Source organism: Cryptomeria japonica, chromosome 8 (genome assembly GCF_030272615.1).
Source record: "Cryptomeria japonica chromosome 8, Sugi_1.0, whole genome shotgun sequence".
In the NCBI taxonomy this organism is placed as follows: Eukaryota; Viridiplantae; Streptophyta; class Pinopsida; order Cupressales; family Cupressaceae; genus Cryptomeria; species Cryptomeria japonica.
In genome coordinates this window covers 173,096,492-173,115,041 of record NC_081412.1, presented here as the reverse complement: position 1 = coordinate 173,115,041, position 18,550 = coordinate 173,096,492, and the positions used below count along the sequence as shown (strand labels likewise).

The following is an 18,550-nucleotide window of genomic DNA, read 5'->3' as shown; positions in this document are numbered from 1 at the left end:
AATAATAATTTTATTCTTATGCATCTTACATACACATTTGATAACATTTATTTAATTGAATGACATAACTAATATGTTACAATTCTTAGTTTCATTGAGAATAATAATACATCTTCTGTTTACAAACATTTAACTCATTTAACAAGTTTAAATATATATATTTATATTGATGACAACAATACATCTCCTAAACTTACTCTAAATAATTAACACAAATGGTCCCATTTTCATTCACTTTTAATTATAAAACAATACTTAAATAATCAAATTCCATCTATCTTCAATTTAAAATATCTTTTTAATAACTAGTATATAAAAAGCATTATAATTTATTTTTAAACAGAAGTACAGTACCTAAAATATCAAACTACTTTTTCCCAAAATATTTCTGTACATGTCCCCTCATACATACATATCGAGATCTCGATTGCCAAACCCCAAACTTACCACACCTGGTCCAAAAAATTATAAATTGAAACAAAAACCTATTAATTTACAACGCATTGAAAAATTGCCACCTAAACCATTAACCAGGCACGTGAGTTATCGCAGTATCAAAATCATCAAATTCTCGACTACCCGTGTTAACCAGCATGAAAACGAGTAAAGAACAAAAAATATATTCTACCATGAATATGTGAGCAAAACTTAATGGCTTTCCAAGAAAAGGGAAGGCCAGTCTGATCAAAATTATTATGTTATTTGAACCTGAACGCTTGCAGTTTTCAAGGCAGAGCAAAGTGGACAAACGTCTATTTTGCTGTCACAAAGCTTACACAGGCATAGATGACGGCAGGGCAACAGTAATATGCACATCTCGTTTTGCCTGCAAACCCTGCATTTCCTCTGCATCTCCAGAACTAGGTTTTCCATGTAAATATTATTGTTGTTATTGCTGGGAATTACTTGGCACGAGGAAGAAGAGGACATGTTGGCAATGGCAGTATTCATGGCCTCCTCTTCGCTGTCTCCGCTTCCTTCTTTGTTTATTTGGTCAATCTGGAGTTTGAGGGCGACGGCCATGGCCTCGTTGTTCTTGGCTCGCTTCTGCCAGCCCTGGGTTTCGATCGCGAGACCTCTGATTTGATCTTCCAGCTCCAAATTCTTGCGCTTCAAGTGATGAAGCTCTAAATCTTTCTCCTGTAGCTTCCGTGTGACTGCCGCTGCAGCAGCGCACAGCAACGCCTTGGACTGCTTTTCTGTCCTTTCCAATAGGCTTCGCCTCATTCCTTCTTCCTGACAAAGAAGAAAGGAAACAAACATGTTAGGGTTTTTCCTTGAATTCTCAAAAGAAAATGAACAGAATGGATACAATTTAACAGGAAATTTTAAGATTCACAACATGCACAGCACCAAAAAAAAATTCAGCTCGCCTTTACAGATTCAGTATTTACGGGAATTGAAGAATTCAGAGCTAAAATTGAATTGACTTGCTTTGAAATATTTACCTGCACTCTGATAAACTGCTCCATCTCCTCCTTCTGGCGTTGAATCTCAGTAGCCAGATTATTGCTTGCATATAATATGCTATTGTTATTATTGTTCAATTCTTTCCTACTAGTTGCATTTGAGTGATCCTCTTGAACGCTGAGCCTCAAGCCTGTAAAATCAAATGATTTCGGCTGCAAGTTCAAGGAAGTGGCCTTGAATCCTTCCGAAGGAAAAAAGTTCAGGAGCGGATCTGATTCTCTCCTACACATCCACATGTTTGGGCTTGGACTTAACTCAGGCATGGCTGTATAAGACGGCCAACCTGTTGCCATGGCGTGCACAGAGCCCTCCACTGTATTACAAGGACCCCAAATTATTCAAGATCATTAGATTCAGCTTTAAATCAACAAATACAACTAAATTTAACCAGAATTATAAATAAATCAAACAGTATTAAATCATCCAAATACATGCTGCATGCTCATTAATAAAAACAAAAACAAAAACATTTTTGTCAAGATCTTAATCATTTTCCGCTATGCTTCCAAAAATAGTATATTTAACCAAAGTTTTAAAGTTGTTGCCATCTCCTTGCAGAATTTTCACTAACAGTTCCAATTGTATATGTTTTAGTCAGCCGTTTCAGACTGTACATGCGCGGATAAATTTACACACGTTATAAAAAATTACGGAACATAATTCAATTTGAGTACAATCTTCATGCACAGTTACATACATCTGGCAAAATCTTTATAGTTTCGATCTAATGTTTGGCATGACTATTTTATTTAACTAATTTTATTTACAGTTGCATAGAGCAGAATTATTTCTATTTTCTAGATCTTATGTACATTTGCATTCACACAAACAGTACGACCTTCAACCTCTTGAATGGTTTTCCGTTGCAAGTAAGCTTTGAGAGCGAGAATAAGACAAATAAACACGCATTTTAAGAAAATGGTAAAACTGCTCATTCATCTATGCGCATTCATCTATTATTTATTTCAGTAAAATGCAGCATATACAACAAAAATTGCCTTGTAATTACAGAACCAGTACATGTCAATCTTAAGTTTCCTGTATTTCCAAAGGTAGCGAAATCTTTCCCCAGATTTTTAATTTACACAAAATTCTCATACATTTGTTTTTTCAAATGTTAAATTTTAAATGAAATTTAAAGAATTCGAAGACTCTTACGCGGAAATGATTGCAGAGGCCGGCTGGAAACCCCATCCGGCGGCATCATTTTGAAAGCCGGGACTGCAACATCTACATTCACAGCGCCAGACCGCACAAAATTCCTCTCCTCTTCATTCAAATTCCTCATTCTATAACAAAACCATGAAAGATTTGTCTACTTCTTAAACAAAAAGAAAAGGCTTTAACAAAAAAAACCTCCAAAAAAACAGTAAAAATCGGCGCAGCAGAAGGCTTCTAGCTGTTTCCCTAAAACAAAACTTAATTCTGCATCACAGCCTGGCGAATTCTGCAACCGACTAATTGAAGACAAACGCACTACTTACTAAACCTGAAAAACGAAAAAACGAACCTGTTGCACGCCGTTTCCGGCAACACCAGCACATCAGACGGATACTCCGCCTGCACTGCCATCTCCAGAAACTCAAACCTAGAAAAACTGCGGGAAGAATTTTCCTTTTCCTTTCCCCAAAGATCTTCTTTTCTTTTCCTCTCCTAATCCTAATTAAATGTCACGAGTTCGATCCGCCACCGCCTCTGCCTTTAACTGTAACCGAAACTTTACTTAAAAACCTCCACAACCTAATTAAATCCCACAAAAAATCATAAAATCCGTAAACTGCATCTGTATTTTTTCAAAAACCAGATCACCCCTGTTTTTCTCCGAGTTTCCCACCGCTCTTTCTGTTACCTTCTCCTTTAATATCTTCCCTCGTCCCGACGATTTCTCAACCACAGCCACAACAAAACCTTTAACTGCGATTTCAGCACTAAAGATAATGCACAGTACAAATCCATTCCATTCGTGCCAACTATTAATTCAACATTTTATCCAAACGCCACCGTACCGCTGCAAATTCTTGAAAATATCCCGCGGAAACCGAATAATTTCTCATCAGATGAAAATAAAGTAATCCAACACAAAGTAAAATAAAAGCAGCTGAAATAACCGAGGGAAGTTGGCCGCGTGGGACCCTTTTTTGCCACCCTTTTGCTGGCCCTTAACGTCCGGAAAAAATACTCTGGCCGCCGTAAACGGCTTAAATAATTAGCCACAAAAAACTACATATATATATATATGCCGCCCCGTGAATGGCCACATTAAGGACAGCCTTCTTTTAAGCCCCTGATCGTCTTTCATGTGACCGCTGTCCAATCTTTAACTTGTGTCACACTCCAGGCGTGTGCTCTTTAACTCCCTTGCATTAATGCATTATTATTACTCCATGTACTTAATAATATTATTCCTCTTAATTCCCCATGATGGAGTGCTGTTTTCACTACGTCATTTGTTAACATCTTATTTTGCGAAAAGGAAGGCGCCGTATCGTTAATAAAACGATTGGTTAAATGCAATACATTTGTTCACAACTTCTTCGTGTGGAAAAGCCCAACGACCAAAAAGCAAAATTTCTTAAAAAGCAAAAATAAAAATAAATTGTGAGATTTATCTTTAGAATAGTTGAATTAGTAAATAAATTGAAACTATAAAATATTATCTTTATAAATATAATCTTAAAAAATAAATTATTTAATATTTTTTAAATTTTAATATTATTTTTTATTATTTTTTATTATTTTAAATAATTATTTTTCTTCATATTTTCTTTCTTATTTAAATATTGTTTTGAAAGTTTTTGTCTTATACACTCTTTTTTAAATTAATCAAATTTCTTGAAAATAGAATTTTAGGCCACCTTTAATGGTGAGCGATGATTATTTTTTTTCATAATAGTAATTATATCATAGTAAAAGTTAATGAAAATGTATTTAAATTTAATTATGAAAAAATAAAATACACTTTTAAATAGAAAATTCTTGAAAATATCAACTAGGTACAATAAATGTGATCACAAAACTAAACAATGAATTATCTTGTATAATAAATAAATTATACTTGCCATGTATTTAATAGATGAGTTCAAAATAAAATTAATAAAGTTTTATATAATTATGTGTAGCAAAAAGTAACTATTTAATAAAATAATTTTTTAAAAAGTAAAATAACTATTAAGTAAATTACAAACCCATTAAGTTAGTAAAAAATTTATGGAGTAAATTAAAATTTATATTTTTTATTTAGTCTATTTAAAAGCACAATGTGTATATATATTTTAATTTCTTTTTCACATTATTTAGTTTTATTCTAGTTACTAATTAATTGATTATTAATTATTTGTGAAATCTTAGTAATTACTATTACAAAGTAACAAATCTTTTACTTTTTAAGTAATTTATAAATAGCTATTGGTTGGTTAGGTCAGCATTATACTCACCTGATTTAATACTATTAAATTTTGATAACATAACAAGATTAAAACAATAATAGAATAATAATAACATAATACAAAATAATAAATAAAAATTGTTTTCAAGTAAATATTTATTTTTTTGTTAAGTTACTATTTAAGTATAATTTATGATTCATGGATTAATCACATTCTCAAATAAATATTAAATGTTAGAAGATTTATAATAGTTTTAATTGAAAAAAATTAAATATTTTTTATAGAAATTTATAAAATTATTAGCTTTATTAAGGTCTCAATTAGTCTTATAGGTAAAAAAATTCAGGTAAAATTATTTAGAGTTATAATTGGAATTAGAGATAAGACTTTTATTAGAGTTAAAATAAGGTTAGGGTAAGGGTTAATATTAGTGTTCAATTTAGGTTAGGGATTATTATGGTTAGGATTCAAATAAAGTTATGGTTGCAAAATTATTAATCTATTCTATTTGTTTGCAAAAAGGCATACTAAATTACTATTACAAATCTAAACGACAAGTACTAGCCTTGGCAATTATTTTTATTTTTAAATTATATTATTATTAGTTATATTTATGTAATATTAACTATAACTATCACTTTAATAATATTAATAATAATATAATATAAACATTATAGTAAAAATATAATCCTAATTTAAATATTAAATCCATATAATTATAATTATAATAATAAAATTAATCTTAAACTTAATTATTAGTTATTAGTTATTAGTTTAAAATTATTAAATATTACAAGATTATATGTATATATTAAAATAATTAAAAAGGAAGTTCAAGGGGGCCTTCCATAGGATGGGGAAGGTCTTAGAGTCAATCTAATCAAACAGAATAATAATAAAAAATAAATAAATAAATAATTAAAAAGAAAATTATGATTTAAAAAAAGTATTAATAAATAATAGAATGATTTGAAAAATATATATACAAAATTATAATATTAAAAGATACTCAATTAAAATATTTGTTGCATAATGCTTATAATCAAATAGTTTAATTATTTATCTTAAATTTTGATTTGATTTAATTTAAGTTGAATCAAATCCCTATGCAATAGTTAGATTTTAGTAATAATAAGAGTATTGCCTACTAGAAGTACTAATAAGGTTGATATTTAAGCTTTTAGATTTTTCAATGTATTAGTTATATATTAAACCATATTCTTAAACACTTTACAATTACTTTATCATTTTGTAAGATTTTTAATCTAGATGTAAAAATTTCAAATATTATATTGCATCTGCTTCTCAGTAATCTTTATACACCTTAGATTTAAATATTTTACTTTAGATTTAAAAATATTTTCTTTTCTTTTCTTTTACATAACTAATTATCTAGGAGAGAGAGTGAAGGAGAGTGAATTTTATGGAAGCGCTCTACAACTTGGGACTAGGGTCTATTATGGAGGAGGTCGCTCGCTCATGTATGACCTACCTCGCTCAAACCCAAGTCCAGCCTCATTAATTTACATTACTCTTTCTTGAGGTGGTTTAATGGGCGAGACTGCTAGTCCTAATGGAGGTTCATCGACTTCTGCTTCTCAAGACACTCACTATGCTAACACCAAGTACTTCAAGCAAGCGGTGGAAGGCAAGGTTGCTATTCTGGAGGGTGCCAAATTCCTTTTACTAGAGAGGATCTTCCAAACGATGGTAGAGGAGGAATAGGTAAGAGTCGCTCTGTCGATTCTTTGGTTATTTTTCCAAATGCTCAAATAGCCAGTGCCATTATTTCTAAGAAATCTAGGCTTAGACAATGTGCAATTTTTTTAGTGGCTTTGGACATTATGGAGTTACCCTCTAGGAATTCCCTAAACAATTGGTTGCAAAATGTTTGGAATAAGTTCAGTTAGGATTTACCTTCTCCTTCTATCGTATGATTAAAAAAGGGCTCTTTCTGATTTTTTTCCATAGTGTTAACAGTTAGTTTGAAGTGGTGAGGAAGCAATATTGGAATATAGGATAAAATTGTTTTAGAGCCCTTTCTTGGGACTCAAAGGCTAACTTGTATGAGTTACTGGCTCTGTCAAGCCCTCAATGGATCACCATTAAGATTATACCTCTGTATTTGTGGAATGTGATCTTGAGAGCGATGGAACCCCTTGGTAGGGTTATTAGGGTCGATGAAACAACTTCTCTGCTCTCGCATATGGATGCCTATTTGTTGATTGCCCTAAATCCAGGGCAATAACTTCTGAAGGATCTCAATTTTGAACTTATTACTGAATCTATTTCTTTCCCTATTGAATATTTTAGCAGGATTAATGCTTGTTTTCTGTGTAAAAGAGAAGGGCACATCCAGAAAAACTGCCCTCTTATCAAGAGACTAGAAAAATCTAGTAACCCCAATAGTTCTCCCTCTAACCCTTCTGGTTCATCTCCTGCCAATGCCTTGGCTGATGCTCCTTCCCCTTCTGCTTTTCACTCCCCCTCTCTATCTCTTGATGTTTCCATTCTTGCTTCTATTGAGTCGCTGGTGGTGGTTGAAACTTCACCCTTTGTCGCCTCCTTGGTTGCACCGAAGGGGGATCCTAATGTGTATGAGAAGCTTCAAGCTCTCAATGCAGAGATAAATAAGGTCTCTCAAACCGATAAGAATACTATGTTGCCTCCTTCATCTTTGAATGGCTCATCTGTTGAACTGTTGATAAAAAAGAATTTAAATGCCCAATAGATCATCTTGGAGAAATTTAAAAAAATTAATGCAACCCAGGGTAGGGTCCAACAATTGATCAATCATAGGCCTAATAATGGAAATAATTTCTCTCCTAGCATTAGATCCCTCTCTTCTATTGAGGAGATCACCATTAGTGACTCCCTTGCTACATTTGAGAAGGATGGAGTTGAGGCTAAAAAATTATCCCCTTCCTATGATATTTCTCCCAATCTTGGGATGACTGAGTGCATAGATGACCCTTTGATGCATCCCTCTTCTACTTCCAGCACTCCTCCTTTCGGATATGGCTTGAGAGACACTAAGGGTGAGGAAGTTCCCATGTTGAATTTGAGGCCATCATTGGCAGAGGTGAGTGGAGATAGTAGTGGAGATAGTATGGAGGTGGACATGGGGAGTACAAAGTAGAATGAGGAAGAGAAAGTTATAAGGTGGGCCATTGTTCCTTTTAAAGGTAAGTAGGATAATAGTTTCTTGGAAGAAGCCATGGTAAAATATGGTATCAATAAGGCTTCCAATAAAAAGAAGCATAAAAAACATAAGAAAGCAAAAAACTTGAGGGGGTCCCTCATCTTGGGGTTGACCAACCTTTTGTGTTCAAATGAGATAGAGGGAGACCTAGTAAAGCTAGTTCTTTTAAACCCCCCAAAGATACCTCCTCAGGGCATCTATCCAAGTGCTTCAACAACTTTAAATCCCCAGTGGGACCCCCCCCCCCACAATCTTTGTTATGGATATGCACATTGCTTCTTGGAATGTTAGGGGATTGGAGACCCTCGATAGAAAGTATGTAATCAAAAGGTTTCTTAGGCTCTATAAGAATATTGATATTTTGCTTATCCAAGAGCTTAAGGCAATGGATTTCTAGCTTGACATTAACCTGAAGTATATTTGGAGACAAGCTAAGTTCTTTGCTACTAATCATTCCCAGGGCAAATGGGGCGAGCTACTATCCTTCTTTCTCCCAAATGGTCTAATTGTGTTGCTAGATGGGGGTGTTCTCCGTGTAACAGGTTGGTTTGGGTGGTGTTGAGATATAAAGATGTGGAGTTTGATGTTTGTTCTATTTATGCCTCTAATAATTACAAAGAGAGAATTGAGTTATGGAATTGGATGGCGGAGTTGGAGGAAATTCCTTGGATTGTCAGGGGTGATTTCAATATGGTGGAATCTCAAAAGGATAAATTTGTTGGTACTCGGTTGGAATGGAAAGGAGAGGAGTAGTTTTTTAGGTTCTATCATTATAAATATTTTTTTAGAGTGGGCAGAAACCAAGAAGGCTCTCTAGTGAAAGTTACTCCTTACACCCTCTCAGACCATCATCCTATTCAAGTTCAAATCTCCTATAACAACCGCCCCATTAGGAGATATTTTCCCAATGATAATTTTGCCATTAATTCCAACTTGTTGGAGGGTGAGATTATTCAGGCTGCCTTTATTATCAGTAAATTCAACAAGCATGTGAACAAATATAGCAATTCGCTTATTGAATGATCTCACAATGTTCAAAGCTGGGAAAATCTATTTCAAACAGTAGGGAAGAAGTTGGCTAAATATGGAAGGGAGGAGGAGACTCTTGCTCACTATACACTTGAGAGGGCTAAGGAAAAAGTACAACTTAATCTCCATGGTGAAGAAGCTCAGAAGGTCATTGGTGTAGCTAAGGATTGTTTGAGAAGGATACAAAATAAGAGGATTCAGGGTGCAAGGACCAAGGCGAGGATTAATTGGTAAGATCAAGGGGATAGAGGCTCTAAGTATTTCTTCCAATTGCTCAAGGCCAAGGAGGCTAGAATTGGTATTGACACTATTAGCGAAGAAGGATCCATGGTGACTGATCAAGATAGTATTATGAAAGTGTTTGCCTTGTTTTATCAAAAGATGTTTTCTACTGAGGATAATATGAAGGAGAAAGCTAGGGCCAGGAACTATATTAAAGGCATCATTCCCCAAAAAAATTGTGAAGAAGATGCTAGGAGGTTGGATAAAGAGATCTGCTTGGAGGAGATTTATGATGCTATACAAGCCCTTGGTAATGGCAAAGGTTGGGTGGACTAACTGTAGAATTTAATAAAGAATGTAAGGAGTGGATTGGGAAAGACTTGTTGAGGGTTTATCAGGAAGCCATTTCCAAAGGTTCCCTAGGTAAATAAATTAATAGAGGTCTCATTAAGTTAATTCCAAAAGAAGGTGACGGGACTTGGATAAAAAATTGGAGGCCAATTACACTCTTAAATATGTCTTACAAGATTCTGGCCAAAATACTGGCCAAGACGTTGGAATCCATTCTTCCTAAAATTATTAGCCCCACTTAGATAGGTTTTGTTAAGGGTAGATACATTTTGAAAAATCTTCTCTCTTTCTAGGAAGTAATGCACTGGGCAAAAGAGTCTAAACAAGAAACATCTTTGCAACTGTTAGATTTTGAAAAAGCATATGACTGAATAGAATGGATTTTTGTGGGTATGATGTTGGAGAGTTTTGGATTCCCTATTTACTTTTTCAACATGGTTAAGGTCTCGATGAATGATGTTAATGCCTGTGTGGAGGTTAACGGTTTAAAATCAACGTACTTCGAGCTATCTAGGTTTATCAGACAGGGATGCCCCCTTTCCCCTTCTCTTTTTTGTAATTTCTATTGATGCTCTGTACTATCTCAGGAGAGACTGTGATTCCCACCAAAATACCCTAGAGAAAATAAAGCAACTAACATACTAATGGAGATTTTTTTTTTGAAGTAACATCAATTGACACATATCATCAACTATGCAACATAGATTAATCATCCATTAACCCTTAATCCTTATGGACATGAAACATATCACATACACTCATAAACCAATTACTCAAGCCGAATTAAACATAAAAAATCATTAATACAATCTCCCTAGGGTATCTCAACGTCACTACTTACTACCATCACAAGCAATAACAATTTAAAAAATTTCAATACGACTCTTAACATCCTTAATTAATATTCATGCACATATGCAATACACTTAGTATTTCTTATTCATTAACTATGCACATGCAACTCAATTACTTCTATCCTTCATGGTATGCAACCTACTTACTCATTAATCTAATATGATATGCTACTCTTTTCAATGCAAGACCAATCCATTTTTCCTTATGTTCGTTTTATGCACCAAATCCAAATGTACCTAAAACCCTTAATCATTTTCTATTAACATGATCTCTACTCTCCTACAATGCTAATGCATAGACATAATTTTCCTTTCTTATCTAATACTCCCATATCTAATCATGATTTCATAAGTCTAGCATGGTCATTTTCCTTTACATGATTCCTAATCATAAAGTCCTTCTTTAACCAATCATCTTAAATGTTATTCATGATCTCTTGTTTCTTTCTAGCATCGCCATAAATATAAATTTCATTATCATATACACATTATCATTTATCAACTATAATTCCTAAACTACAATATTCCTACAATTTACATAGGTTCTTTCCACTTTTAATATACAAGCTCATCAAACAATCATAACATACACGTGATGATAAATGCACACAACAAATGCAATTACATTATTTCCATTAAGTAGGCAATATTCAAATGCTTTGAGATACACCTATCTCTTATTCCACTACTAGAGTTGTTACCTCATTCCACATTAACTAAAATAGTCTAAATCATTTCCTTCAGGTTAGCCATTTATCTTACTAACTACCCATTCATTCTTGCAATCTAGAAGTATCCATACATCAAGAATATCAACTTTTCAATGAGAACATTCATTAATTGTTTGCATTTACATCCATACTCAAGATCATCTTTTTACAACTTAATTGTTACAATCCACTACAACGTATAAAGATTTTATCTTACTACGAGCCCTAATACTTATATATCCACTAAATGCAAGCTACATAGCTACTTTTACCTTATCATCTTAATTACCATATTTGATTTCCTATCCTTTTCTATCTTAACAAGAACATAAATTCCTATTACAAGATCTTGATATCAAAAATCATGAATCCCTTTTACGAACCATTACAAGATAATCTACAACATATCTATTAACATGAATTTGCATTTCATTTCAAAGATAATTACATTTCAACACATCACAATATCCATCTTAAAAATGTAGGCCCACTTCCTAAACATCATCTACTATTGTAATTACATGATCCTTTCAATGAGTATAGCTCTCCTAATGACAGAGTCTCATCTACATCTCCTACATTATGATTATATTACATAACCCATGATATTAATTACATTCATCTGCTACATTATTCAACCATAAGCTGCATTGAAGAAGAATCCACATCCACGCATATGATTCTAGTGTGAACATCCTAATGGTAGAAAAGCACCAACCACCCAACCATGTGGAACCAAAGGAACCACCCCCCGTGCTAGGAGATGACACAAGGTCCCAACACATACTCAAGACTTAGGCTGACACCAAACTACCAAAGAGGTTCACAACTCAAGGATAACAACTACACATACACAACAACCAATCACATGGCAACCACAAATAGAGACTCCCAGAGGCATAACAATAATCAAGGTATAAATATAACAAGCAAGGACACATGTAGGAATGGAGTGTCATGACATGCAATCCTCCAAATATATACACACAACCCTTCAATTCACAACCCTGATAGATGTGTGGAGCCATATCAACCTATGAGAGAATCAATGCAAATTGACTTACCACCGCAGTGGCCTTCCAAAGCTTATCCTAAAACATCCTCCCTAGGATCAAGTCTTGGGGTTCAACTATTAATTATCTTGATTAGGTGATTCCTAATTACCTAATCCTTCTAATTCATTATTAATGTTATCACTTGTGTATAATAAGGAAAACTTCCAATGTGACTTGGTGATCTAGACGGGAGGCTTATCAACTCACTACCTATCTCTCACGATCTCGATCATCACATGAAAGCCAACTCCCCCTAGCATGCTCCAAACAACAATAATAACAAGGAGGCTCTAATACAACATTCAAGAATGATCCATAAAAAAACATCACATAATCATGAAGCATCCATAGTGAACCAATGCCAATAACATCAATAACCCAACAATGAGCCTCATATCACAATAGTGTTTCCAAAAGCCATATCAAAGTCAATTAAAATATGTCATAATCATCAAATAATCATCAACAGCAAGGCACATCAACTTGTTGGTACCAAACAATAAAAACAATCCTCTCAACGCAACTTATCAACATGTTGGAGACGGGCAAAATCTCTACGGTATGGTTTATCAACATACCAAAGCTTAAAAATCATCAAATAACATCAAATTAGATAAATTACAAGCTGGAAAAACATCAATAGACCTGAAACACGCCTCTGGTACAAGGAAAAATCAGAAAATGACCTCACAGGTTGATCAAACAGGACAAATACTAAAACAACACAGATTAGCGCATATGATACCAAGATTAGCTCATTTTACTAACTCTTCAGCGCATCTGACAGTTAATTCAACGCATTTGATGAATCATTCAGCGCATATGATTAATTATTTAGCACATGTAGATAATGGATCAATGCATACAATATACAGATTAGCGCATATGATCAAATACATAGCGCATATGATAAAATAAATAGTGCATATAAAAAAATCTCTAGCGCATATGAAACAGAGATAAAATTTTGATGGGAAAGACCATATTATGACATCAAAATAAAATTACACAAAATATTCTAAGTGCCAAAATTAATCCCAAAAGGGTTGCCCAGACCATACCAAATGAAAGGTGTAAACGAATCAAATAAACATGAAACAAAACCAAAGATATTGCCTTCCAAAACTTCTAGGCACCCATACAAAACTTCACAGAAACAAAATTCACAGGAGGTCTTTTACGGCTCAATGGCACCAACAAAGAATCAATTGTTGGCATATGTGCAGAGTTGGATGACATGATGATATTGTATGTTGTCATTGATGTCAATATGCTGAAGTATAAACCGGTATATTGAAGAAAGCAAATTGGCAAGAGAACCAGTATGATGATGTGAACCAGATATGTGAAAAGGTGAACCGGTATATGTGAAAAGGTGATCCACTATGTTGGAATGTGAACCAGTATATGCAAAGTTTGTATTGGGGTTTCATTTGATACGACTATCGGTTGGTAGTCTCGGCTTCAGGGTTTCCGGTTGATGTATTTCAAGTTTGTGCGACTCGACCGATGACATCTTGTGATGAGTTAGCTTTGAAATGGAGATCAGATCATGTTGCCACATCAGCCTTATGCGCGTGAAGGATTTCCTTGAGGATCTTGAATGAAGAAGATTCATTCTATCTACCTTGAGAATGTGTGAAGTCTCAGTAAATGGTGGAGAGTGCGTGATGGGTTATCACCTTCCAGAAGCGGCAAAGAATGAGCAATGGAGAACGTCTTGAGATGTGATCAAGATTGTTTCACCCTATGCAATGTGATTGAACAGTCAGGATTGGACCGACTGTATTGTTAACCTAGATGCTTAGGGTTTTAGGTTTTGGCTACCAACCTAATTGTTGTCTATAAGGTCGATGATGATTTGCATTGTGAAGTTGTTGGCAAATTTTATGTGTTTATCCAAGTGAAGAGATACTTGATTCTTGCTAGACCGGTGCAGTGAGTAGAGATCCATAAAGTGTGATTGCAGAAGTATAGAAACTAAAGTGGATCTGCCTTGGCATTAAGTGTTGTTATCAGATCAGTGTTTTACCTGTTGACTTCTAACCATTTCCGCAGTTTGAAAATCCCTTTACCAAGTAGCTTTAACAAGCTTTCTGTAAATCCTTTAATAGGGTGACTCAAAATCATTGAGTTCTTCAAATCCTCTTGCGAGGTAACCTTTAACAAGGTTTTAACCTTTAACCGAGTATTTAGCCATCCCTTAACCGAGTGATCCCTAGCAGGATCGGTTCTTGGCAGAACCTGTTGTAAAGTCCTTAACCGGACTAGGCTCCTAATAGAGCGGACTTCAGAAGAGTTCAAAGAACAACTTGTGGGTATTCATCCCCATCGTGGTTTTTCCCAGTTGGGTTTCCATGTGAAAAATAAGTGTGCCATGTGTGATGTTTTTTTTGTGATGATTAGTTTTTTCTGTTAAGTGGTAAAGCATGTTGATCTAGTGGTCAGTACATTTCTGATGTATTACTTGCTTATGCAAATGGGTGAAGTGGACATGGGATATTAGGTCCTGTGAAGATCTAAGTGTTACCGGTTTATGTCTTTCACAAACATACTGTGTTTTACCGGTATTGCTCTGAATTAGATCGGTGATACTGTTTACCAGTTAGTGCAGTCTTTGTAGTTTAAGTTGTTAAAGAAGTTTTTGTCTATACTGATTCACCCCCCCCCCCTCTCAGTATCTGTTGAGTATTTACCGTTCATCATTATTCATCAATTGGTATCAAAGCATCCTTCAGGTCCTTTGTGCTATAAGCTTAACCGCTTGAGGAAAAGATCCCATTCTAATGATGAAGAGGGAAGGTCCTAAGTTCAACAGAGATAACTTTAAGATATGGAAGGACAGAATGAAGATATACATTAAAAGTATGGGTGCTCAACACTAGAACTATGTTGAGAATACTTATGTTGTCCCTATCGGTACTCTCACCGATGATCAAAGAAGAGAAATTCAGGAGAATGGGCAATTCATGGAAGCTCTTATCAGCAATCTATCTAATGTTGAGTTTATAGATGTTCAAGAAAAAGACAATCCCAAAGATGTATGGGATACTCTGGAGTCTATCTATGGCGGTGATGAGCATGTGAAGCAAGCTAAGGAAGAAAGCCTTAGAGGAAAGTTTGAAGACATGCAGATTGTTGAAGGAGAGATCATTCAACAGTATGGGATAAGGATTAAAACTGTCGTTGGAGACATCAAGAGTGCATGAGGTACAATGGATGATTCCACTGTTGTTAGCAAATTTTTGAGAACCTTATTACTGGTCTATGCAATAAGGGTTGCAGCTATTCAAGAGTTGAGATCTATTGACAAGACAAAAGTATCCATTGATTCTATCATTGCTAAGTTGACCGCATATGAGCTAAATAGTTATGATGGCAGTGTTCAAAAGATTGATTCAGCCTTTAAAGCATATGTTGTACTATCTAGAAAGGGTAAAGAAGCTAGTACCAGCTATGAACCTAGACAAAGCAGAGATATGGATGATGAAGAGATCCTGATGGAATTTGAATCTCTACTTGCTAAGAGACTTCCTAAGGGAACTGGAAAATACAGAGGTAAGCTCCCTTTGAAATGCTTTTCTTGCAATAGGCACATTGTTGTCAACTATCCTAATAGTGATAATAAGGACAAACCGGAGAAGTTCAAAAAGTTCAAAGGAGGAAATAGGAGAAACTGTCTTGTAGTAGTTGATCAAGGTGTCACTGATGGTGAATCAGAAGATGAAGAAAGTGAAGACATATTGTTTGTAGCCATCAAGGAAGATGTGTCAGACAAGAAGGCTCTTGTCTCCCACTTTGATAATTCTAATGAGTGGATTATTGACAATGGTTGTTCTTACCACATGACTGGTGACTGGAAAAAGTTTCTGTCTCTGGAAGAGTATGATGGAGGTGTAGTCCGATTTGGTAATGATGCACCTTGTATGGTAAAAGGAAAAGGGTTCATATCTCTAAATGGAAAAAGCAATGCTGATAATGTGCATTGGGTAGAAGGTCTCATGCATAACCTATTGAGTGTTGCCCAGTTGAATGATAAAGGGCTCACTCTGGAATTCAAAGATGGAGTATGCAAAATAAAAGGAAAGAGTGGTGAACTGATGGCCACCGGTATGCAGACCAAAGGTAACTTATTTTAGTTGAATACAAATATCAGTCAATGTCTAATGGCTAAGTTTGATGACAGATGGATATGGCATAGGAGACTCTGCCAATTAAATTTTGATAATATTGTGAATGCTAGTAAGATCAAGGCAGTTAGAGGATTGCATGTGTTGAACAAACCGGAGAATCCTTTGAGCAGAGAATGTCAACTGGGGAAAATGTCTTCCTCAACCTTCAAAGGTAAATCTTTCACAACAGATAATTCACTTGATCTTGTGCATACTGATCTGTGCAGTCCTATGAAAACTAGGAGTGTTCAGGGAGATAGGTACTTTATGATTCTTACTGATGATTTCTCAAGAATGATGTGGGTCACATTCTTGAAAGACAAGTCTGAAGCTTTTGGAAAGTTCAAAGCCTTCAGAGGACTAGTTGAAAAGGAAAGTGGTAAGAGGATCAAACGCCTTAGAACCGATCAAGGAGGTGAATTCACCTCTGGAGAATTCAATAAGTACTATGAAGAGAATGGCATCAAGAGGCAACTATTTGCCCCCCAGACTCCATAATAGAATGGCCTAGCATAAAGGAACAACCGGACTGTAGTTGAAGCAACCAGAACGATGCTGATTCAAGGAAAGGTTGCTCACACTTTTTGGAGAGAAGCGGTGAGCACTGCAGTCTACACTATGAACCGGGTACTCATCAAGAAAGGTAAGGATAAAACTCCTTATGAGTATTGAACTGGTAAAACTCCAGTAGTAAGCTACTTTAGAGTGTTTGGTAGCAAGTGTTATATCAAGAGAAGTGAATACCAAAGCAAGTTTGATGCAAAATGTGATGAGGGAATATTCCTAGGGTATTCCACCAAGAGCAAAGCTCTCAAGTGTTTTAACAATAGAACTCAGAGAATTATTGAAAGTATCAATGTTAGAGTTGATGAAACCTCTAAGAAACCTGAGGAAACCGATAGTGAGCAAGCAGTAGATGAACCGGTTGTAAAATGACCAAGTACAAGTAAGAGTGATCGTACACCAATAGATGTTGATGTAGATGAAGATGAGGATGAAGAAGAAAAGCAAGAGGAATCAGTTAAGATCATTCCCAGATATGTAAAGTTGCATCATGATCCAAAGCAAATCATAGGAGATAAGGATGCAGGAATTCTTACAAGAAGAAAGGTCAGAGAAAGTTCTTGCATGATTTGTGAATTTGAGCCTAAGACATTTAAAGAGGCACATAAAGATGAAGACTGGATTAAGGCTATGGAAGAGGAACTTGACCAGATAGAAAAGAATGGTACATGGTCTTTGGTACCCAGACCAGAGCACAAAAATGTTATTGGCACCAAATGGGTTTTTAGAAACAAACTAAATGAAGATGGCACAGTGGTAAGAAACAAAGCAAGATTGGTATGTAAGGGATATGCTCAAGAAGAAGGAGAAGACTACGGAGAAACCTTTGCTCTAGTAGCTAGACTAGAAGGTGTTCGAATGCTACTTGCATTTGCAGCCTTCAAGGGATTCAAAGTGTACCAGATGGATGTGAAATCTACATTCTTGAATGGAATACTTGAAGAGGAAGTGTATATAGAGCAACCAGATGGGTTTTCCCTATCAGAAAACAGTGATATGGTGTGTAGGCTATATAAAGCCTTGTATGGATTGAAGCAAACACCTAGAGCATGGTATGAATGCTTACACTCACACTCACATCTTGTGAAGATTGGATTTGAAAGAACAAGTGAAGATAACAATATCTATTTGTAGTCAGAAGGAGATTAGATTCTGATCTGTGAAGTGTTTGTTGAAAACATAATTTTTGGTGGAGATGACAAGATGAGCCATGCATTTGCAGATGAAATGAAGAAGGAATTTGAAATGTCACTAATCAGAGAGATTAAGTTCTTCATTGGACTACAGATTCAACAAATGAAAGATGGTATCTTTATCACTCAGTCCAAGTATGTCAAAGAGGTGTTGAAGACCTTTGGCATGGAAGACAACAAACCGGTTGGTACATTGATGATGACCGGTTGTAAATTGTCAAAAGAAGATGACTCAGTGTTGGTGAATGAGAAGGATTATCGGTCAATGATTGGTAAGTTGCACAATGTAGTACACAACAGACCAGACATAGCACATGCAATGGGTATTGCTGCACATTTCCA

General features: G+C 35.1%; 1 protein-coding gene across 2 annotated transcripts; it reads right to left on the bottom strand.

The window, feature by feature from the left end:
- Positions 1–453: 453 nt before the first annotated feature.
- LOC131050651 (probable BOI-related E3 ubiquitin-protein ligase 3) lies at positions 454–3,597 on the bottom strand. 2 transcript variants are annotated; one of them, XM_057984858.1, is made up of 4 exons: positions 2,981–3,597; positions 2,629–2,759; positions 1,449–1,783; positions 454–1,236 (listed from the first exon to the last, which is right to left on the bottom strand). In XM_057984858.1, the coding sequence occupies exons 1-4, from the start codon at positions 3,040–3,042 to the stop codon at positions 694–696; spliced, it is 1,071 nt and encodes a 356-aa protein (XP_057840841.1). In that variant the 5' UTR covers positions 3,043–3,597; the 3' UTR covers positions 454–693. The 2 variants fall into 2 exon arrangements, with proteins under 2 accessions (XP_057840841.1, XP_057840842.1); XM_057984859.2 differs by lacking the exons at positions 2,629–2,759; positions 2,981–3,597 and adding an exon at positions 2,168–2,322.
- Positions 3,598–18,550: the final 14,953 nt, after the last annotated feature.